Raw genomic sequence first — 23,806 nt, 5'->3', positions numbered from 1 at the left:
AAAAATTTGTCCCCAATTTTTTGACCCAAGTTGATTGAAAAATAAAATGCCCCATATGTAGATAACATAAAAATAAACTATATATTACAATGTTTTTGAAATAAGAGGAAATGGTCTCACTGGAGATGGCTGACTCTAAGGTTCCTGAGTCACTTACCTGAGGTCCTTTATGCCCCTCGCTTCCCTTCTCTCCTTTCCTGCCAGGAATTCCATTTAATCCCTTTGGTTATAACAAAAGAAACATAGTGCAGTGAAGCAATGAAAATATACTTTTGAAACACGTCCACAGAAAAGCACTGTTCCAATCCTTCAAGTAGACCTTTAAATCTGAGTTTAAGCATATCTTACAATAGGAATGGCGAGGAGACCCCGACTCAATGGCATAGATCTTATCAAGGAATCCTTCCCTGGGTCTAAGACTCCATCCCCTCTGACAGGAAGAAATGGATAGGAGACCAAAAGAAGAAATAAAACCCTTAGAAGAAGGAAGTAAGACGTAAACAACAGTCAGATGGATTCCTTTGTTGGGGCAGGTTACCTGGGCCAGAATGCTCATCATCAATGTGTAAAATAGAGAGAAAATTTGTTTCAAGTTAACACAAAAGGACATTTTAGCAAGGGAATTTAATCATATTTTCTACTATATTTACCATCAAACATGGTTCTCGTATAGATCTCTCACATGGAAGAAAAAACTAGAAGTGTTAGTAGTTTTCCACCATCAAAGCACCAGCTATAAAATGACCCCGGCTGCCAGTGCAAAATGGTGGCTGCATCCACTGGACTAGCCTTGGTTCACTCTCTAAGTATCAAAGGGACCCCGGAGTAGCCGAGGTAATATCACCCCTCTCCCTACAAAGCCTGGGGATGGATCTAGGCTGGTTCCATGGTTATTCAATTTAAAGGATTTGCTAGCTGGTGGCTTGATTCAGGGACCTTGGAACCCTCAAGAGAAAGCAAATTCCACCTTAGTGTGAATCATCTGAAACTTGCTAAAAGAAAAATGAATTCTTGAGAAGGTCTTAGGGCTATGAACACCTTCCAGACAAGTTGTGGCTTAAAGTGAGTTCCATAAGATAACTAAATACCATGTGTTACAAAGCCATTATCTAGGGATGACCCCAGCATCTTTCTAACATGAAAGACAGAGATATCCTGACTCCAATGTCCATATCAGTAATGGTATGACCAAGAAAAAAAATGGCTCAAGTAAAGCCCTATCAGTAATATCCTAAAAGCACACTCACTCCCTGTGAATTAGCTTTAGATGAGTTGAATAACAATTTCCAATTCCTAACTTTCCTTTGTGGGATCTGTGTGCAGGGCTTCGGTTAGGGAAAACCAATCTGTTGATCCTGATACTGATTACTAATATTATATTAAGGCCTTAATAATTCATTACTAACAAATTGATACAATACTAGGTGAACACAAGAGCATCCATTTCCTCTATTCAATGGAGGAAAATGCAAAACAGGAGCAGGTTTGATGGAGCGAAATCACTCTCCCATGATGGGAAATGTAGAATTCCAGAAGCATGAACCATGGAGGAGAGCAAGAGCATATTAAACACTTCTCAGTTATTTGTTTTTATACAGAACTACCCACAGGCTCCCCATCCGAATAACTCAGCATTATTTATGAATATTTATGAAATTCTTCAACGTACCTGTGGGCCTTGTAATCCGTCAGCTCCCTGGGTACCTTGAGGTCCAGGATTTCCCGGCTCCCCCTAATGAATGAATTTTCAGTGTTAACACTTTCTCTACACAGTTTCCATACAGATTCTCCCTTTATACTGTCTAGGGCCGTAATACATACTACACGGGTACTATTTTGACTGAATCTTGGCTCCCCCTTTACTTTGCCTAGGATTTTATTCATTTCCATACTGAAAAATGAATACAAGATTATTTCTGACTCTAGTAAAGAATTTCACTCTCATGCAGTCGATTCCTTGCGTGCATGTGAAAAGCAGTCAAATGGCCCTCAGGTCCTCTTGTCTATGAGGTGTCCGTGAAGGGGGCTCTGCCTTAGGTCAGGCCTGTCGAGTTCCTAGCAGCTGAACTGAGGGGCCCTTGTGTTGCCCAGCTTTGGTGGGGCCATGCCTAATGTTCTGCACTTCCTACAAAGTCCCTGTCAAATGCTCTTACATTCCCAGTGCCATCGGCATATGAGGAATCTCCTTGGAACCATCTACCATGGAGGGCAGAAAGAATAGGGTACTTACCAAGGCCCCTGGGGACCCCCTTCGGCCTTCCCTTCCCTGGAACAGAAAAGGCAAAAGTGTTAGGGTTGTGTATGTATCCAGATGGAGGGGCCTTTAGAGGCAAACCAGCCTGTTTCATTCTCTGACAGACATAAGTAATGAGTAGCTCACAGAAATGGCTTCCCTGAGGCACTTTCCAAAGACAAGTTTTCACCCTGGGCATTTCATTACAGGCTAACATTTGGGGGATTGATTGAAAGCCAGTGTGAAAGTCATTACAGATTCAGCTCCAGTCGAACAATCTCTGACAATTATTTGGGAGGCTGTTTGGGAAATCAGATCATTCTGAAGAACTTGTCTTGCCTCTTTCCCTCTTCAGCAAATCCCACAAAGCACTGCCTGCTAATCAGAGGCTTCCTACAGGAGAACAAGCTGTGTCCAATCATCTTTCTGTATACTACGCCCTGAACGTATCTTAGAGGAGAGTAAAAATTGTTAGATTCAGGGCTTCACATGGGCCCATGGAAGTTTTGGCCTCTTCTCCACACAAGAGAATTAAAATTAACCAGAGGAAGCAGGAAAGCAACAAGATGTACTACATGCAATAAATTTTATTTTATTTTATTTTATTTTATTTTATTTTATTTTATTTTATTTATTTTATTTTTTTAAAGATTTTATTTATTTATTCATGAGAGACACACACACACAGAGAGAGAGAGAGAGAGAGAGAGAGAGAGAGAGAGAGGCAGAGACACAGGCAGAGGGAGAGACAGGCTCCATGCAGGGAGCCCGACGTGGACTCGATCCCAGGTCTCCAGGATCAGGCCTTGGGCTGAAGGCGGCACTAAACCACTGAGCCACTCAGGCTTCCCCATGCAATAAATTTTAAAGGAAAATAGATATTTTTGTTGGCTTGTCCATGGAATTCTACAGGAAGGAAGTGGCTGATGGGGTCTGCTCCATCCATACAGTGTTCCAACAGCACTGCGTGCTTATCTGAGAAACGGCTGATCCTCCGGAGGCAGAAATCTGTCTACACTTAACCAGAGGTGATTTCCATTTTGCCAGCTCAGGCCCTCCCCCTCGTGGCTGCTTTGCCACACTCTGTCCTTTCCAGAGAACAATCAGGCGGATGATTCAGACCCCACACCCTAACTTCCTTCCTAAACAGCAACAATAAAATCTGTACCCGTGTGCCCCCCTCATCCCTGCCCCTTTGAGTGAGCTTGGGAACATCCCAACCGTTAATTTACTTTGTGTTGTGATAAACAACTATGATTACTTTAGCAATAAGACAAAGACTTTTAAAAAATTCTATTCATGCATCAGAAAGGTAGTCATGGGCATTATTTCAGAATCAGTTTTCTTTCAACTGCCTACCTTCTGGAATTCCTTCAAATGAATTACCTGACCAAGTATCATCTCTCCCAGGTTAGCTGATGATTGGAATTCCTCCACTGGGGTTCTAGCCCTGATTCAGGGGCTCTCCTTTCAAAATGCAAATACCCTTTGGGAGAAGTTACCCCTTGTACCTTAGCAGCTGTTTGTACCCTGATGTGACTAATAAAAAAGCAGTGAAAAAACAGCAAACAGATGTTGAGGCCACCGTTACCCTGTGATGTCATAATTCCATTAAAAAAGACAAAAGAGGGAATCCCTGGGTGGCTCAGTGGTTTAGCGCCTGCCTTGAGCCCAGGGTGTGATCCTGGAGACCCGGGATCCCTGCGTGGAGCCTGCTTCTCCCTCTGCCTGTGTCTCTGCCTCTCTCTCTCTCTCTCTCTCTCTGTCTATCATGAATAAATAAATAAAATCTTTAAAAAAGACAAAAGAACATTTATTCTACATACAAACAATATGTTAGGGATGTGTCTTTAGAAGTCAGGTGCTTTGCTTTTTTTTTTTTTTTTTTTTTTTTTAAGATTTATTTAGTGAACCCCAGGTGGCTCAGTGGTTTAGCACCACCTTCAGCCCAGGGCATGATCCTGGAGACCTGGGATTGAGTCCCATGTCAGGCTCCCTGCATGGAGCCTGCGTCTCCCTCAGCCTGTTTCTTTGCCTCTCTTTCTCTCTCTCTGTCTCTCATGAATAAATAAATAAAATCTTTTTAAAAATATTAAAAAAAATAAAGATTTATTTATTCATGAGAGACACAGACTGAGAGAGAGAGAGAGAGAGAGGGAGAGGCAGAGACACAGGAAGAGGGAGACGCAGGCTCCTCACAGGGAGCCTGATATGGGACTCAATCCCGAAACCCAGGATCACGACCTGAGCCGAAGGCAGGTGCCCAACCGCTGAGCCACCCAGGAATCCCTAGAAGTCAGGCTCTCTTGACTTGACGCTGACCTTTAAAGCCTGTGTGGCATAGGGCAGTTGGGCAAAAAGCCTTAGCCAGAAGGTTAGGACCCCAGACTCTGGAGTAAGTAGGTCTGGGTTCAAACTCCCGTTCTGCCACTTGGTACCTATCCTGATCCTGGGCAAGTTGCCCAAGGGTCCTTGATTAGTTTCATCCATAAAATGGATATAATAACAGTATCTATCTAGTAGGCTTGTTATGAGGATTTAATATTTGAAAGTGATCTGATCAGGACTTGGCACAAAATAAACTCTATAAAAGTATAAACACAATTATTAGTAAGTACTTGTGTGTGGCAGGCTAAAAACAAGAGGTCTGGAATGTTGTTTCCAGTGTTCTGGTTCTGAGCACATCAATCCACTGTTTGGGCAACAGCTAGTACAATTCACTTGCCTAAGTTGGAATTCTATCACACAGGAGGCAGTGTCTTATGCTTGCCTGCGTTCTTCAAATCTGTCATCTACTTAAGATCTTCTGACCCTTATAGAGAATTCTGGTCTTCACTGGAAAGGTAAGGAAGAGGTAGAAAATCTTGGTGCTCTTTTATATTTACATTACCTTTTTTTTAAAAAAAGATTTTATTTATTTATTCATGAGAGACACACGGGGGGGAGGGGCAGGGGCAGAGACACAGGCAGAGGGAGAAGCAAGCTCCCTACAAGGAGCTCAATGTGGCACTCGATCCCAGGACCCTGGGATCATGACCTGAGCCAAAGGCAGATGCTCAACCACTGAGCCACTCAGGCATTGCCTTGTTCAATTCAGATGAAAAGAAGTTACAAAGGTAGGAGCTGGGCAAGAAAGTAGGTGAAGATGGGAGAAGAAGGCTGAGAGCCTGCTGTGTCTGAAGTGACTTAAAGTCATTGGCTGGTTTATCCAAGTAGTAATCCCCAACCTCATCCCTAGCATCTCTTTCAAAAAGTGCTTGATTGATGGTGACAGATATAAAGCTATCTCAAACTAAGAGCATTTTCTCTTAAACCAACAAAAATATCTATTTATCTTTAAATTTTATTGCATGTAGTACATCTTGCTGCTTTCCTGCTTCCTCTGGTTAATTTTAATTCTCTTGTGTGGAGAAGAGGGCAAAGTCCCAGAGAATTTTTACCAGAAGCACCAGCAAGCCTAAGCCATCTGACTGTAGATCCTATCCCTTAAGTTCTATGATTCAAGATAAATAAAGGCAAGAGGAATTAAAACACATTTCTCTGCTATCTATTCCAGAGAGAAAGGCAATCAGCCACAGCCGTCAAAGTGATGAGAAGACTCCAAGTCTATAATAGAAAAGGAAGCCAAGCACTTTCAGTTCCTTCTTGAACAAAGCTCAGGGCCAAATCTAGGATGCTCTGCATTATTGTCTTTTTATAATCTCCGTTCTTAGTGCATGGTAAAAGGGTTTCTAACACGTTGGAAATGTCCCCTCTCACTTCAGCCATCCACAAAAAGAAAAGCGATTTTTTGGTTGTTCCTTAAAAAGAAGAGGAGATCCCATATCCCTGTTTTAGGCTTGATATCACAAAAGATGCTATAAAGACGCCCAGGGGCCTTGAGGTTGCTACAGGTTTGGCTCTAGTCACCAGTGTTTTGATTTATTTGGGAAGAATTTACCTGTGACTCTTCTTTCCTATTGGAGACATTTGAAGAGAAAGAGAGTATATTTACCCAATTCATATTCTTATAGAAGCCCAAAGGTGCTAAGCTACTGGAGGAGGGCTTTCATGTTAAAGGCACTCTCTCCAAAGACATTCAAAAGCTTCTGGAAGGTGGAAAGAGGAAGGCAGACTGTTACAGAGGTTTTCAACAAGGAGTAATTTTCCCCACCCCCAAACCCCCACCGCCACCATCTGTCTTCACTCCTCACTACCCTCACCCCAGACATTTGGCAAAATGTGCAGATATTTTTGTCTGTCACAACTTGGGGGGAGTGAGTGCTACTGACATCTAGTGGGTGGAGAATGGGATGCTCTGAAACATCCTATAAAGCACATGATAGTCCCTCATAACATTGTCTGGGCCCAAATGACAGTAGTACCAATGTATCAGCCCTGGGTCAGCCAACTCTGCAGCGGCAAGTATTGTGAATGCCTCTGTGGCAACTTTAAGTGATACAAAGGGGAAAATAAATGTTCATGAAAATACTTACCCTACTTCCTCTGGAATTAGGATCACCTGGTGTCCCTTTCTGTCCAGTTCTACCCTAGAAATACAATTGGTTCCCCAAAATGTTAAGGCAAAAGATTCGGAATAACTCCATTAGCATAGAAACCCTAATAGGTACTATTAAAACAGCAGAACAAATGTGTCATGCTAGAATCTTTCTGCATATCAACACTACTGAGTATATATATCTTTTAAAGAGGAAAATGATATATCAACATGTACTGCTGATTATCAGTTTCCCCATATAATATCACCTGCCAGAAACCTAGTAATTTTATTGATAGAAGTGTAACCTACAAATTATAGAAGGGTTACATATTTTACTAAATAATTAATTTAGAATTTATGAAAATCTCAGCTCAGTAACAGAATTAATCATTCATACATTGTAAATAGATCTATAGAATCTATGTATATAAAACAGATCCAATTACTTGTCTTCCTTGTTCTCCTTTGGAGCCCTTTTGTCCTTTGATGTTACTGTTTTGTCCTGGATTACCCTAGAGGAAGATTTCAAAAGTATTTTAGAACCAAGAAATATCAGTGCTTTTTTTTTTTTTTTTTCAAATACCATGGAACAATGTTCAAGTAGTGAGCTAATTCAGGTTAAGTGAGGAGGGGTGAGAGAAAATTCTCCATATTTGAAGTTCATACAATTTTGAAAGAAATGGAAATATTTTCCCAAGTTTGAAGAGAGTTTGGTGACAGATGAAGTGATAAGAGTGCTTGCTAAAGACTGCCTGCCGAAGTGATGATGATTTTCTCTTCTCTGTATTGGCAGCTTCACTGATGCACTAGTCCAAACATGTTTACAACACTTCCTTAGAGGTATAACAAGGTTCCCTTTTAATCAAGTCTGCACATAGGGACTCTGTAAGTTTAGACGCCCAATAAGCAAAATCATGAAAATTTCTCCCCCAAAAGAAACTTGAAAGTCTCAACATAACATTAAGGATGATTAGGATGGAACCTTAGTTCCCAGCTCCAAATTTCCAATATATTCAGCCAAGATCAGATGCACACAGATTTTTTTCCCAAGCAACGAAGTCTCAGTCAACACCTCCTACCCTGACTCTCAAGACCAGCCTTTGCCTATGAGTTAGCAGGAAACAAAGATAAAGGAGATGGGAACTTGGAGCAACTACATAATTCACAGCCAATTAGACCCAAGTAACTTACAGGATCTCCTGGGAAGCCCTTCTCTCCATATCCCCCAGGGGGGCCTCTGGAACCTGGACTGCCCTGAAAAAAATAAAATGAGCTTCTGAGTTAGCTTGTAGGAAGGTTTTATAATGATGTTAAAATGTCAAATGTGTGTTTTGGATGCAAGAAAATCAATCAGACAAAATGATCCATGTTCCTCTCTCTTAGCCAGACTTCTGAAGCAGTCCTCAGTACAGTTTTAAGCCTAAGGTTAGGATTATCTGTAGTGAGGCTGAGCAATGGGAAAACTCTCATGACCTAGCATAGTTAGGTCTAGTTCCAACAGAACTTTCTACAGTAATAGAAATGTTCTATATTTGCATTGCCCAATACGGTAGCAACTAGCCTTACATGGATACTGAGCACATGAAATGTGACTAGGACAACTGAAGAACAGAATTTTTCATGTTCACTCATTGGAATTTAAACAGTCATATACTGCTAATGAGTATTATAGTGGACATCCCAGCCCGCCTAGGAACTTTTGATATTTACAATTAAATTACCCACTGGAAACCTCCACAGGAATGTTCCACCTGTCACCTCAAGCTCAAGTGTTCACAACTTAGCTTGTCCAAACCAGGGTCCTTGAAGGCATTTTGACTCCTCCTTTCCTGCTTCTCTGGTCACCTAGATCCAGAACTCTTATGTCCCAGAGCCAGAACCAGGGTAAGAGAAGCAAGTAACCTAAGGTGCGAAATTTAGGGAGACACTCACACTTTGCATGACTCTGAGAATGAGTACTTACTTAAATCCTGCACTCTTGCTGCTCATTCCAGCCCAGGCCTGCTATGTCCTTAGTATGTCTTGTCTCTGTTCTCACTGATGTTGCTTTACTTGAAGGCTTCATCACTTCTCACCTTGATTATTCCAAATCCTCTCATCTTTGCCTTGCAATTGTGTCATCTCTGACACATCCTCCATACCACTGTCAAGTAATATTTCTAACATGCAAAAATTCAGTTTTGCTCTCCATACTTAGAATCTTTCAAAGGCTCATGATTGCCTAATAATCAAAAGCCTAACTCCCCCACACGGCACATCATTGCCCTCCCGATCTCTTCCCCCCACCTCTAGAATCTCACATCCCTCTACCTGTACTCTAACGCTCAACTTGCAGTGCCCTCAAATCTCCACATCTTTGTTTATGCTGTTCCCTCTGTCTGGAATGCCTTTCTTCCATGCTTGCTAATGCCCATCATCTTCAGCTTAGGGATTGCTTCTTCTAGGAAGACTTCCTGAACTCCCTCTCCACCTTGCTGAGTTAGGTACCCTTCTCTGGGCTCTCATGTAGTTGCCTACAACATGGCTTCAATCATGTACTGCACTATCATTAGCTGTCATTAATATGTCTGTCTTTCTATGTCTGGGGATCCTTGAGGACAAGGACAGTGTGGTTCATTTCTCAATCTTCAGTACATAACTCAGTGGTTGGCACATGCCAGGCATTAAAATATATTGAATAAATAAACGGATCAGAACATAAAAGCATAGTTGCTTGGAGCCAAGTAGGTACATATTAATAAGTATTGAAATGAATTTAAGGTAAAAAATGTTTCACTGTCATTTGCTACACCAAAGTCACCAAAATAATTTTATATTTTTCTTTTGCTTTTTATGTTTTCCCCCTCTGATGCAATAAAGAGAACATGGAAGCAAAACATTCACTTTCAGACTTCTGAGGAACATGCCCATGGAAGAACCTTGCATGCCTTGACTCCCTCTCACTGGAATTCTTGAAAATTCCCAAGTGAGAATGTGGCATCTATTCAGTAGTAACAGGACTTCTTCGTGTGGTCAAGTCAGCTGTCACTGTTTTCCGTACTGAGCACTGGCTTACAGCAGTTAAGACTGTCTCTTTACCAAATTCTCCTTCTTTGATATACTGAAAGTGTTACCTGAGATCCTGGATCACCTTTTTCTCCCTTTGCCCCAGGAAATCCATGAATGCCCTAAAAGAAGTCAAGGAAAACAAAATTCCCATTTAAAGAGAAGTACATCAACCTCGTGACCATGTTATAGTGCCTTAAAGATGGCTTACCTCTTCCCCATCCAGTCCATCAATCCCATCCTCTCCATGTTCTCCCTGAGGGACAATAAGGAGTACAGTCAGGTCAGAGGAGGTCTCTGCCACACGCTTACTGGGAAACTAATTCCATCAGGAAATCAAATTGGACTGAGAAGACACTACAGTACCTTACTTCCAGAAAATCCTTTGGCTCCCTGTAAAAGATCAAATGTCTCTCACTGACACATCAAAGACAGACAGCAGGTAGACTCACGGAGTGTTGGAGCAGGAAGCAGCTGCCTCCCTAAAGAGGTGCTTCTGGCTCTCCAACCACAAAGAAGTGATAGGTGGGATTGAATGAATGCTCCAAACTCATTGAGATGTCTAAGAAGCAGAATTAGTCCGCAGGAGAAGACACTGACATGTAATTGGAGAAAGACAAAGGGAGGCTGGGGATGGAAGAGAGAAAAGGAGGGAGGGAAGGAGGAAGGGCAGGAAGGAGGAGAAAAGCAGATCATGTTGTAGGGAATTAAAAATCACATTTCAAAAAAAAAAAATAAAAATAAAAAATAAAAATCACATTTCTAGCAGAGACTTACCTTTTGACCCTGCTCTCCTGGACATCCTGCAGTCCCGCTATCTCCTGTGGGTCCAATATCTCCTCGTCTTCCCTAAAAAAAGGCACCCAGACAGATATCCAAAGTGACTCTTTTGCCAGAAGTCACCAGCAGTTTATTTTTTAAGAGTAAAGCTAGAGCACAGGAGCACTCTGGGCTTCACACAAAGCAAATCCTTCCCCAAATGCTTTCCTTTAACTCTGGTTTTCCCCTCTATGCTAACATCTTCCCTGTTGCCCTTCGGGGCTTCCTTACAGACCCAAGATGACACAGGAGTGCAGGATGAGCCCAGGTGCTTCCCGGTCCTCATCAGCACAGCCAAAGGTTTGGAAGTCGCTTCACCTGCCAGCCACCTTTCAAACACTCCAGTAATACATGTTGGCGCTGACGTTGTGCCCAGGGAGCCAGTGCTGCCCTGGAAAAGTCATTAGTGCTGATGGTACTGAAGCAAGCTGGTCCCAGGGGACTGGAGCTAAGTAGAAGCAGTTGATGGGCTGGGCTACTGCTATAAGAACTCGAAGATAGGAAGTGCTAGTGATCATGGAAAGGACCACCAGGTGAAAAAGCCCCCAAATCAGACCAGCCACTGGGAGAAGAGCGCTCAAGGTCAATGATGTGTACACCTCCCATCAATCCTTTTTCTCCCAGGAAATATTTAAACACAGGTAAATGCTAGAATAAAATGAATTTCAAGAGAAAAGCAATATGGTCCTCCTTGAGGGCAGGAACCCCCAACTCTCTCTCTCTACCCAATTATGTCCCTTGTGCCTGGTACAATCAGATCTGGAAGCAAAGTGGGTGCTCATGGTTTGTTGTTTGGATAAATAATTATTTAGCAATGGGCTTGATTCTTTCCTTCCTGGTAACTGAGGGGGAAAGGGATTTTTCCTTCCTCTTGCTTTGCTTTCTTTATTCTGAAGATTATTCCCGGGAAAGCAGGAGGCCTCCCTTGTGGCCATAGGTCACTGAGAGGTACCAATACATCATGGCTTCCCGTTGACTGGACTGTCTGCCAGATGCATGCTCATGGCCAGATACCCACACTTGAAGCCCTCCATGCTGCCTGGGTGAGCTCTAAGACCCCTCTACAGACCCATGGTGAGTGGGTGAGTATTCCCCATAGTGGTCATTTTGTAAAGCAGATCAGCACTAGAGTCTTAGAGGAATATATCGGTTTATGGATCAGAAGACTGAGGGTCAAGAAGTTAAGTGTCTTACTAAGGTTTCTTGTCTAGGTCAGCCCTTGGCTGACTCGAGAGCCTGTGCTTTTAATCATACCTGCCCAGGCGAAGAGCTAGCTTGATTCTAAGGGGATGGAGATGCAGGCTGGATGCTTCCTGAATTTTCCTCATCCCACTCAAGTGTTTCAATTCCTTCAAATCTATTCTCATAATTTGATTGATGAACCAAGTGAGAGTTCTGGTTTTAGGGTCAAAGATTGAGATGAGAAGACCTCTGTGTTTCATGGAACCATGAAGCTGTGCCTTTCCATGTACTAAGCACTGAGCTCTGGATCCCAAGACAGCCCCTCACAGAGAGCCCTACTTCAGCCCTGTATAGGGGAGACAGGAGCATGCCCCACTGATAAAAACATGCCAGGCAACATGTATGTAAGCCTGCTCCCTCCTCCCCTCAAAAGTAGATTTGGTGAGTGCTCATAATCCAGACAAAAAGGGGGGGGGGGGTAGAGAGCAACCCAGTCCTGCAAAGCCACCCAAAACCTCCATATAAACATAACCCTTTCTGTGGGAGGATAAAGCTGTCCATGCAAAAGGAAATCATTGCTTCTGTTTGGTGCGTGGGGCGGGGGGTTGGGGAGTGGGGGGTGGTAAGGGAGGATCAGAAAAACTTACGGGGTCTCCATCTTCTCCCCGGTGTCCTCTGGTACCTTTCAAGCCCGGAGAACCCTGGCGGAAAGAGAGAAAATACATTTTAGGCAGCTTCCTTCTATTTGAACTTGTGAAATCATGAGCCATTGTAGACATGCCCCTCTCTTCAACTTGGTCACAGTGTCTGCAGGGGTGGCTATAGGTCTGGGGAGAGTCTGACAACCTCTGACTCCTACAGGAATCTGACCTATGGAGCCCACTTTGCAGCTCAGGGCATCCAGGCCAGTCCCATGCCTAAGGGGCTGTGGGTAGGCAACTGTTGTCACCACAACTCTTCTAGAAGGCAAATCCATCACATTTCCAAAAAGATAATTTTATTTCCTTTTACTTTTCTGAGAGCTCAGGGAAGAAGAAGCACTTCTCTCAATAACGAGATTACTTATATATAAATTGTGATCATCTCTCCCTCTGCCCAGTGTGGTTTAACTGCCTCGTGGCTTATTTGTGCTAAAGATTTAATCAGAGGTTTGCTTTCCTCACCATGTAACACGGGTCCTGACTGTCTGCTCAGTACACCTGGGGGCTGTACTCTTGGATTGTAACTCTGAAACTGACCAAAGCAAAGCGATGAGAGAGGAAACTGCTGAACAAAGCATCAAACTCAGTAAACAGGCCAGATCACATACCCACAAGGATGGACAATGTGGGACTCATGAGCAAGTATTATATTTGCTCTCTTAAAAAAATACTCCTTTTATTATGATGTCTAAAACTCTTTTAAAAAGTGCATAAAAGTAAATAAAATATAAAGGCACAGCTTAATTATTGTAAAGTGAACATCCACGGAACCACCAGCCAGGCAGGACATCACTAGCCCCAGACGCAGCCTCCATCCCAATGCTGAAACACTCCCCCCACCCCCACCCCAGGGAGCACACCCCTGGCTTTCATGACAATACATTTTTGCCTTTTTTAATACTTCACTACTGAATTATTCATCCCTAGATATGACAGATTAGTTTTGCCTGCTTTCAAACTTTTTATAAGTGGAATCATATTGTATGTATTCTTCTGCATTTTGCTTTTTATTTTTTGGCCATTACTGTGTTTGTAAACTTATTCATGTTGTCATATGTATCTGTAGCTCATTCATCTTCATCATCTTAGAGTATTCCATTAATGAAGACACTGACATTTATTTATTTGTGTAATAAAATTATTATATAATTGTGTAATTGGACTTCTAGAATTCATTTTTTAAAGGGCTATTAATCTACAATGCTTTGCTTTTTTTGCAGTTCAATTTCACTCATTGCTGATGAAGTACAATCTTCTCCATTATTTCTAATACCGCCTGCACCCTTCAAACTGTTTAAAGCAGGTGTGAAAGTATAAATTGCAAAGCCAAGGAGCAACATCACAAAGGATAGGTAAGAAAAATGGGAGTTATTCTTAAGAGCAGTATCAAAAGTGAGCCCTTCTGAACTGGCTCCTACACCACAGAAGTCACATGAAATAAATGTCCAAAGCAATCACACTAGCATTGAGTAAAGGCTGCAGAGTCCACCTTGTGGCCTAAGTCCCATACCCAAATCAAGGAACATTGGGTAAAATAGTTTCACAACTGAATGGCACCTTCATGGCTCGTAGTCCTCGGGACCCATAAAGACCTGGAGCCCCTGAACACTTGCAAAATGTGCAGCAGCAAGTCTTCTCTGCAATGTTTCCCTGGAAAAAGCAAACTTGAGTGAGCAACAATTGTCAGGAACTTCATGGCATGAGAACTGTTTTTGTACAGATCATAATGCACCACCTACAAGACCATCCTCTGTCCTTGAAGGAGGGGCTGCAGAGAATCAGAGGTGCTTTTTGACTCACTACTGAAGCCAGGGACTAGCAATTGGGATACAGTCTACCCTCTCCCAGGAAATGACCTCTCTATAAAAAGGGCACCTGCCACACAGTTAATCATAGGCCAAGTTTGCGCAAGAATGGTTGACTCTTCACTAACAGACTCCTGTTTTCTGGGGATTTCTGCAGTATCATCTGCTGGGAGATTTTCTTTTTTCTTTTCCTTTTTTTTTTTTTTACTGTATAAATTTTTTTTATAAATTTATTTTTTATTGGTGTTCAATCTGCCAACATATAGAATAACACCCAGTGCTCATCCCATCAAGTGCCCCCCTCAGTGCCCGTCACCCAGTCACCCCCACCCCCCACCCACCTCCCTTTCCACCACCCCTAGTTCATTTCCCAGAGTTAGGAGTCTCTCATGTTCTGTCTCCCTTTCTGATATTTCCCACTCATTTTTCTCCTTTCCCCTTTATTCCCTGTCACTATTTTTTATATTCCCCAAATGAATGAGACCATATAATGTTTGTCCTTCTCCGATTGACTTTTTTCACTCGGCATAATACCCTCCAGTTCCATCCACGTCGAAGAAAATGGTGGGTATTTGTTGTTTCTAATGGCTGAGTAATATTCCATTGTATACATAGACCACATCTTCTTTATCCATTCATCTTTCGATGGACACTGAGGCTCCTTCCACATTTGACTATTGTGGACATTGCTGCTATAAACATTGGGGTGCAGGTGTCCCGGCATTTCACTGCATCTGTATCTTTGGGGTAAATCCGCTGGGAGCTTTTCTATTTGACTAGGGGATGGTTGTTTTTTTCAGTTTCCCATGCATTCATTTGGTAGGATGATAAAGGAGGGAAGGATACACAAAAACAAAAATACCCTGCTCTGGTCTTTCACACTTTTTCATCTGCTAAAGATCATGCACTTCATTTAGTGGGGCAAGCAAGGCAGTCTATGGAAATAATGATCAAAATTCCAATTTCATTCTGATGGCCTTTTAGCTGCATTTCTGCTCTACAACTCACCAGGTACTGTGATAGCTTCTTGCCCAGCTCTCTCATGCCAATGGTCAAGTGAGTCCTGTAATCAAATCCCTTTCCAAATTCAAAGCTGGAAAACTCATCATGGGCAGTCGTGTTTAGGGACACCACCAGCAGAGCATCAAGTCCTAGTCAGGAAATGTAACAGATTCAAAACCAAAGAAGAAAAGCCCATCGTATTGCTACTCAGTGAATGGTGTTTGCAGAATCATAAAGGGGAAAAGGAAACATAAGAAGAAGCAAGACCTTTGATATATGAAGAACCCAACAGCCTTGTCTGCTTGTTCAGGCTTCAGCAGGAAAACCCCCAGGAAAAAGTATTCCAGGGCAACTGTGTACAAATACTAACAGAAAACTATGTTTAATGCCTCACCACCAAGTTTTGATGCAATTCTTGGGCACTTGAAAGGAATTTCTAGGAAAGGGCATTATTGATATTTGCAGTTTTTCTGAATGTAAATTAATAATAGTTCTCAAAGTCATCTCCATGGCCAAATACTCCTGGGGTGCAGGTCCTGAAAGCCTGAGGAAAACCCAGGGTAGCCATAGCCAGGACTCCATTTATTCATTCATCCACTCACTCATTAATTCATTCATTAGTCCATTTACTCTCTATTCCTTCATTAAACAAATCTTTGCTTATGAGGAGCTAATTATGTATCAATCATTGTACCAAGGACACAAGATGAATAAGACCCGTCCCTTCACAGAAGTACAGTCAATGGAAAAGGTGGACAGGAATCAGATGGTTGTTCTGAGAAGTGGTAAATATCCTGAGAGGGAATGGCAGGGTGCTCTGAAAGCCTAGAGGAGAAGCTCCTAACTTAGCCTTAGAAAGTCATGGAAGGTTTCTGTGAAGACCTGATGTCTAAGCTGATCCTGAAGGATGAATGGAAGCTGGTCAAGGCAGAGAACCAGAGACAGAAGATGGAGAGGAACTGGGGAGGAGCTGGAGATGGGAATTGCTCTAGGCAGAAGAAAAAGTATATGCTGGGACTGGGGGACTGAGGCGTGAGGTGCACTACAGGAAGAAGGGGATAGCTCTGTGTGCCTGGGACGCTGAGTGTGGGAAATGAGGGAAGGTTACAGTGGGGAGTGGGAGCCAGACCCTGTAAAGTGCCAGAGGCTGTACAAGGAACATGATGTGGGAACAGTGGCAAAGGAGGGTGACACAACGCAGCAATCAAACAGGAAATTTTGTGGTCTCTAGGGAGGTTGCTCATGGGAGCTAAACCCCAGAAGTACATGTGGGTCTAAACCCAGGAAGTCTCAAACAATGTATCCCATCTGACAATCAGTGGACCTTCATGTCACTGCATAAGACTCTCAACTTGTGCATTTAGGTTCCAGCACAGTCTGAAACTATGACATGGAGAGAGGTTGTATACTAAGAAGTATACATGTGGCTGTCTTTCACATGGATAATCAGAAACAGTATGGAGTGTCCTCAGTCAGGAAGGAGCCCTGGAAGCAGAATCAAAGAGAGGAAATTGTGTGTATATGGTTTATGGAGGGAGAGAGAGGTGGCAGAAAGGGAGGGGAAGTTGTAAGCAAGGATGTGTCTCAGTAAAGACTTCACCTCGGTAGGTCTCTGGAGTGTAAACTGTGTCAGAGTTGACCCACTTGAGGCAAGGGTGCTAGAATTTTTATTCCTATATCAATTGTCCCTCTTCCACTTCCAGGTGAGATATGATACAACCCACCCCCACTCCAAGGTAATTATTCAGGTCAGTCAAGGACACATGTAGAAGGTCACAGGTGTAAGCACTTGGCCATGGCATTTGCAACATTTGGGGGATGAGCATGCAGGCTGGGCAAGGGGATTCAGGGAGGCACCAACAGCATCTGCTACCAGTGGCCAGACAGATCCCAAGATATACAGCACCTGAGTAAGAAGGGGCTCATTCAGCATGTTCTATGTTTCACCACTTAAATTTGCAACTCATTACCTGCTTTTCTGAGCCTGTCTGATTGATTTTCAAGCATTATCTCACTTTCACCCCCAAGACCATCTGAAAAGATGAGTAGCACCTAGAGGAAGAGGAAAGCAGAGAATGGGATGATGTGAAAATGAAATATATATATCTGGGGAGGAAGGAACAAATGAAAGAACATGGTGATAGGAGATTGAAAGTGACATACCTGTCCTTGGGATTTGGATTTAGCCTCAAATGTATCCCACAGTGACAGCAAGAACTGTGCATTCAGATGAGTTGGCCCATCAACGGTGACTTGCAGCAGGCTGTCAAACATTGCTCTCTGGTAGATTTGGAACTTGGCAGGGAATTCTTGGTCATTGTTCACCTTGAAGGCCACATTCACCTGTACCTCTGTGCCTGCCCCGCAGCTTACCCTCCTGATGGAAGTGATGTCCTCTAAGATGTCTGGGAGGTAGATCTCAGCCGGGGGTGGTCATGGAACAACGGCTGCCCCGGCAAGTGAGTGGAAATGTCAAACCCGACCACTATGTCCATAAAGCAATCTGGAGACCAAGGGAAATGAGGCCAGATTAATGAGTAGACAGAAGCAAGGAAGAGCAGGAGAGCAGTCATGGCATGACCCAGGGCTGGAGGGTCTCTACAGAAGGAAGATATTGGCTGCTTGACTGACACAGGTATTTCCTCTCTCCTCTTTTAAATATTTCAAGTTCCTTTAGGTATTTGCAGTTCCAATCACTGGTTTAGCCTCATTTTCAAAGGCTGGCTGTATGTGTGTGTGCAAACACACAGTCCATTTCTTTTTTTAATGGTATTTGAAATGTCGGTAGAGATTGTTTAATTCAGAGGTCACAAACTCAAAGGGCTACAAAAGCCAGGAGGATGATGTAAATGAGTTAGATGGGCAGGGAGCAAAGATAGTAAATGGAGAACAGTGGCCCATCTGTTCAAGGCTCAATACCAGCTGAGAGTAGCCATGTGGGAAAAGGGGCCCAGGGTTGTCAGATTGCCTTATTTTTCCAAGGGAACCCTAAAATCCCCACTTTTCATGTGAAATCTTCAGTTTGTAAAAGCTGTCAACTAATTTCAGCAAGTTGTCAACACTGCACAGGACAAACACAATTTAGCTGCAAGTGGCCATTTGGTCACTTCGGACCCTGCCCAGTTGCTCATTTTACATATGAGGAAATGGTGATTCATGCAGGTTGCTGCCACTGAACCAGAGAAAGAACTTTGGCTTTCGGATTTCAGTGCCAGGGCCCTTTCCACCACTGTAATCTGCTTCCAGAGGAGCACCCCAAATGGGGCATAGAGAATGGAAAGCTTGGAGAGCTTGGAAAGGCCAACCCATTTTGTGAACGAAGTGGCTTCAGTTGTAACCCTAGAAACAGAAGCAAGCAGAGCAATTTCTGCATGTTGTACAAATTTCACAAAATGTTACATTTGCTGCTTCCTGAGGTGCTATCCTCCCAACTCCCAGCCCAAATGTACGGAACCTGAGTCCTACATGGTGACTCTCAGCTGGAGTGAACAGTGACCTCCCCATTAGATGGGTCATTGCTGTTCATTCATTTCCTTCCCTCCCTGCCCTCTTGACTCATTTACATTGCCCTCTTGGCCTTTGCAGCCATTTGTGTATGTGACCTCTGAGAATTAAATAATCACTAAGGACAATTCAAATCATTATATGATTATACAAAGGCTATCATTAAAAGAAGAAGAAAACATGCACACACATAGGCTCATGTGGACATACACACAGAGACACACACAAGAACACCAAATCCCTTACAAGATGGTTTAACAAAGTTAAAATAGTAAAGCTGTCAACCAGCACAGGTCTGTTTTACCTACTTCCCACTGGATGCAAGGCATTGTTCTAGGACTTCCACAAGTCCAAAGGGAAGAAATAGGAGACTGACTTTCGGTGCTAAGAGGGGCACAAACAGAGGCTTGCAGTGAGGGGAGCAGAGAACACAACCCAGGGCCTGCTCCAGCCTCTGCACCTTTTTCCTCATCTCTCAGGGAGGCTGAGTGATCCCAAGCTTCCTGGAAACAGAGGAAAGGTCTATTCTCATTGCACACTATTTGAAAAATATGTTCAGCTAGAACTAGTCCCGGGAACACCTTGGGAAATGAAGCCCCAGGAAGGTGACGATTCAATTAAAAACAAGAGCAAGGGGAGTACGTACTCGTTTTCCCACAGCTCTGGCAGATTTCACGGACCATTCTTTTTTTCACATCCACATTGTTTAATTTATTAAAGTTATGGAGAGTGATTATTTTTTCAGAATTGCCTGTTATCGGCAGAAATTGCTCCTTATGAACATTTCCTATGCCCCAAACCAGGACACAAATTCCGAGGTTTCTCAAGATCTTCACTTCATTCGCCACATCATAGTAGGGATCCCCGGATGTGAGAACAACCAAAGTTTGAGGGACACCAGCATTTCTTCTCCCACCAGAAGATGAATCAAACATAGCTTTCACTTCTTTAAGGGCCAGATCGATTCGTGGAAACCCTTTGCTCTTGGTGATCGTTTGAATTTGAGTCTTCAATTCCTGTATAGTCAGAGAGTTTTTCAACTCGATAATTTTTTGGAAGCGACTCCCAAATTGAGCCAACCCAATTTTTATTCTCTGATTCTGAATGTTAAAATTATCAATTAAGTCTGACACGAAAGTTGTCATGGTAGCAAACTCGGAATTGGATACCATGTCAGAGCCATCACAAAAGAAAATCACATCAGCTTCTTGAATGTCACACGCTGCAATTGGAAAAAATGAGACAATTATTTTCCTCATGAATTATTCTAAATTTTGTCTTTCCTTGAGTACTTAAACTGCTTTACTAAATTCCCACCTTAGTAGCAAATTGAGATAAGTTAGCAGAGGAGAGAATCACCAATTGGCCTTCAAGAAGGAAAAATGATGGGAAGGAGAAAGATAATAAGCTTGGTTTCAAATTTTAATTTTGTGTGATTCATTTGAAAAGACACTGAAAGTTGCTTAAAGAAGGAAGTTTGAATAGATTGAACATGGTCATTAAAAGGTAAATTGCAAGGGCTAGAAATCCCTTCGACACACCCAAATTGGAAGGTTCACCCAAGTCAAGGTAATGGTACTCTTATTCTACGGCTAGTATTCCTGTTTCTATTAATGCTACCACTTTACATTTGTGTTGAGAATTATCATTTTAAAAAATGTTTTTGGCATACAATTGCTGCTAATATTCATGACCATGTTATAAGGAATTAACTAATTTTATAGATACAGAAGTGGAGTTCAGAGGTTAAGAAACTTGACTAAGAATACACAATTGCTGCGCCACCGTGGGTACCTCAACCGCCTCATTCTTTTTATCTTTAAATCCAGTACTTTTTTTCTACTTCAGCTTTTTAAAATATCATAATCCAAATATTAAAATGTAATGGGATAAGTGTTAATGGCTAGTAAAACAGGGCAAGGGGTCATCTCCCTGAAATCCAATGTGAAAAGCCTCATAACCCAGGGATAATCTTCTACACTCAGTTCCAATCAAATGCAATGGCTGGAACAGGGGCATCACTAAAGTGGTTACTAAAGGCATTTGAGACAAAAGAATGCCCATTGTCACACTATGATGGGCTGTTCAGATAGACCTTTGAGGAAGGATTTGCTGCCCGGCTGTGGGAGTGTGGTCAATGGGGGGCCTCTGGCTGTCAGCTCCTTCAGGGTCAACCTTACTGCAGGGAGATGTCTTGCAAAAGCCGATGCCAAAAAAAAAAAAAAAAAAAAAAAGCTGATGCCCTTCTCCGGGCGGCCCACGTCTGGGGACTAAGTAGGAAGGGCATATAACCACCCAGTCATTTTAGTCTACTGTCGACAGCACTGATGGGCAATACATGCTCCAAAGCTCTTTGCAAGGTTTGGAGCTTTGTCAAGCATGCATCACTGTGTGACTTCTTCCACCTATCCTACTTTCCCACTTTCTTTCACAGGTATGGATCCCTAATAAACACCTTGTATCCTAGACTCTGCCTCAGTGTCTGCCTCCAAAAGGTAGGCATGGGAGATGATAATAAAATAGACTCTACCTTTGTAGGAAAAGACTGTAGTCCTTGTGATGTACTAGATTTGGTGGGGACCCTATGATAAAAAAGAGGCCGTGCCTGTCCAAGGAGGTCACAGTCTTGTGACAGATACAGATAAGGAAATAGCAAATATGTGTTCAGTGCTACCACCAGGAGAAATAGAAGGTGCAGGAGAGGGGAGACACACCTGGGATAACTGTCGGGTATTGGGTCAGGAAATTGGCACAGGCAGAAAAATGACAGACAATTTTGACGTAGTGAGGGAAAATGGGCTGGCATGTTCATGATGGATAGAATGCTGCATACAAAAATGCAGAAGTATTTCAGATTGACAGGAGATATTGTGAAGTAAGGAGGGGCAACAGATGAGGTTGGAGATGTGGGCAAGGTTAGATGGAACTCAGGAGTTCAGAAATTGTAAACTGTAAGCAGAGCAGTGACATAGTCCAGTGTGTGTTAGGAAGATCACTCAGTGTTCAGAATAGACTGGAAAGAGGCAAGGAGATCAAATTTCAGAGTGGGGGTCCAGGGACAGGCTAGAATGGGTAGAAGTGAGAAGGTCCTACAGACATGGGGAAAAGTCACAATTTTTTTTTTAAAAGATAAAACCACCATCCAATATCTGAAACCAAGAAGATGAATTCATTGCTCACTTTGAGCTCAGGTGGCAACTCTTACACTTTCCTCAAGTGTGATGCTTCCAGTCTATCCTACCCCAGTGGTATCTCATGGTATCAGCTTAGGTCCCTTCCCTCTCTGTTCCTACCTGCCAACCTCCATTACTCCATATTGAACTCCTCTCTTCTTCCATCTGTATTGGTGGTCCTTATCCAGAAGAACACATTAGTCTACTTGAACTTCCCATGGCCCTAGAGAACATCTATAATTCCAATTAGACAGTCCTGGATCTTTGAAGAGAAAAGTCTGTCAAACCATGCAATTCTCCACCTGAGTCTGGCCTGCAACTGGTGCTCAGTGATCACATTAAAATCATTAATGGAATGGCACAAGTGGCCCTGAAATGGGTAATATGGATAAGGTGAATATGATGCTAGGTAGAATTCCTTTAGGCCAGATAAAAAAAAAAAAAAAAAAAAGCAACATAGTGGCAAGAATTCAAAGAATGTTTCTGAAATCTTCCATAGGCTCTTCAGTGCATACTGTGGTGGGAAGGGAACTTTCAGATCCTGATTGAGCAAGAGATAAGAAAACATAGGCAGAGCAGAGCAATGTTCAGCCCATGACGTCCAGGTAATTGGAAACCAAGACTTAATTTATTTTTTGCTTAACCTTCTGTTGCTACCCCCACAGAAACTTAAAAATCACAACTTACGCTCATGTGCATTGGTACACATTTTTTCTTGTAGAGGCAGGTAAATGTCTTTCAGGTTACTGAAATTATCTACATGGAAAGTATTGCTTTTATTCCCTGCCATAGTCTCAAGTTCAAGTTGGTTGGCCTGTCCTACACCCACTGCGTAGATATTGATGCCTTTGTTTCTTAATTTCGATGCTGTGTCACTGAGGTTATCTCGATCATGGGACACCCCATCGGTGATGATGATCAGCATCTGCTTCACATTTTGCTGGATGCGGCTGCCATATTCCTCTGTGAACATTATGTTTGCGTGCTCAAGAGCCCTGGCAGTATAGGTATGCCCGCTAGTGTACCTGCGCCTCCTCAGATGCTCAATGACTGCAGATTTATTTCCACTAAGGTAGAAAAGAACCTCAGGATAGTCCGAGTATTTGAGAGCTCCAACCCGAACTCGGTCGCTGTCAACATCTGCTTTCTTCACCAAATGGATAGTTAGGTTCATCATGCTTTCTTGTTCTTGTGTGCCTATGCTGCCTGAATGATCCAGCACAAACACAATGTCCAACACTTTAATATTTTTACAATCTGAAAGAAGAAGAAAGCAGGCATCATGATCTTTCTGCAGCATATTCTACACAGACAACTGAGAAGGGGGAGCAAACTAACATTTGCCTTGAACCTACTATGTGCCAGACACTGCATCTCACTTGTTAGAGGTAGCTGTTGCCATTTTCCACAGTAAGAAACTGAGGCTCAGTCATGTACAACTTGCCCAGATCATGATTCTCCAGGTGTTGTACTCAACAATGACTCTGCAATGTTCTTAAGGCACATCACTCTGTTCTGCTACATCTCATTAAGACACATGATGCATTTTGCTAGTCAGGCTTTTAATCAAAAGGAAACATTAGAAGGTAGTTCAATATCACTATAATAGTGAGATATGACTGGTATTTGTCAAGTTGGTCTGCTGTCTTAAAGAACTCAGAGGTTCACTATATTAACTGGGATTTTTATCCTACTACCTCTCATTCCAGCTGTCTTTTCAGCTTCTGGTAGGCAAACGTTCCCATGTGCACCATGCCTCTCTGCATTCATTTGTATTCCTTCCCTGACCTCCTAAATTAGAACCCAGCAAGCCCCCAAGGAGGGGGACAGCTAAGGCCCTATCACCTCCCCTCAGCCTCAAA

General features: G+C 42.8%; 1 protein-coding gene and 1 long non-coding RNA gene across 6 annotated transcripts in view; one reads left to right on the top strand and one right to left on the bottom strand.

The window, feature by feature from the left end:
• The window catches only part of COL6A5 (collagen type VI alpha 5 chain), a 129,953-nt gene that overhangs the window by 48,831 nt on the left and 57,316 nt on the right, over positions 1 to 23,806 (bottom strand). Inside the window, 18 exon segments of the mRNA XM_025448944.3 lie at positions 158 to 220; positions 1,670 to 1,732; positions 2,231 to 2,266; positions 6,709 to 6,762; positions 7,160 to 7,225; positions 7,905 to 7,967; positions 9,827 to 9,880; positions 9,970 to 10,014; positions 10,125 to 10,151; positions 10,536 to 10,607; positions 12,407 to 12,460; positions 14,018 to 14,110; positions 15,274 to 15,416; positions 17,238 to 17,319; positions 17,431 to 17,684; positions 17,687 to 17,770; positions 19,418 to 19,993; positions 22,632 to 23,201. Of these exon segments, the coding sequence (XP_025304729.3) occupies positions 158 to 220; positions 1,670 to 1,732; positions 2,231 to 2,266; positions 6,709 to 6,762; positions 7,160 to 7,225; positions 7,905 to 7,967; positions 9,827 to 9,880; positions 9,970 to 10,014; positions 10,125 to 10,151; positions 10,536 to 10,607; positions 12,407 to 12,460; positions 14,018 to 14,110; positions 15,274 to 15,416; positions 17,238 to 17,319; positions 17,431 to 17,684; positions 17,687 to 17,770; positions 19,418 to 19,993; positions 22,632 to 23,201 (2,399 nt within the window).
• LOC112661077 (uncharacterized) overlaps positions 7,309 to 23,806 on the top strand; it is a 47,579-nt gene continuing 31,081 nt past the window's right edge. For 3 of the 5 annotated variants that reach the window (XR_007405197.1, XR_004808649.2, XR_007405196.1), the window contains exons 1-7: positions 10,597 to 11,218; positions 11,474 to 11,659; positions 13,681 to 13,812; positions 17,636 to 17,679; positions 17,767 to 17,902; positions 21,206 to 21,266; positions 22,444 to 22,549. This is a non-coding gene — a long non-coding RNA (uncharacterized LOC112661077). Of the gene's footprint in view, positions 9,773 to 10,596; positions 11,219 to 11,473; positions 11,660 to 13,680; positions 13,813 to 17,635; positions 17,680 to 17,766; positions 17,903 to 21,205; positions 21,267 to 22,443; positions 22,550 to 23,806 lie in introns of those variants that run through there. The other 2 variants (XR_004808647.2, XR_004808648.2) reach the window with 2 other exon arrangements.

The sequence above is a fragment of the Canis lupus genome, chromosome 23 (assembly GCF_003254725.2).
Source record: "Canis lupus dingo isolate Sandy chromosome 23, ASM325472v2, whole genome shotgun sequence".
NCBI classification, from domain to species: Eukaryota; Metazoa; Chordata; class Mammalia; order Carnivora; family Canidae; genus Canis; species Canis lupus.
This window is presented reverse-complemented; position numbering and strand designations above follow the sequence as displayed.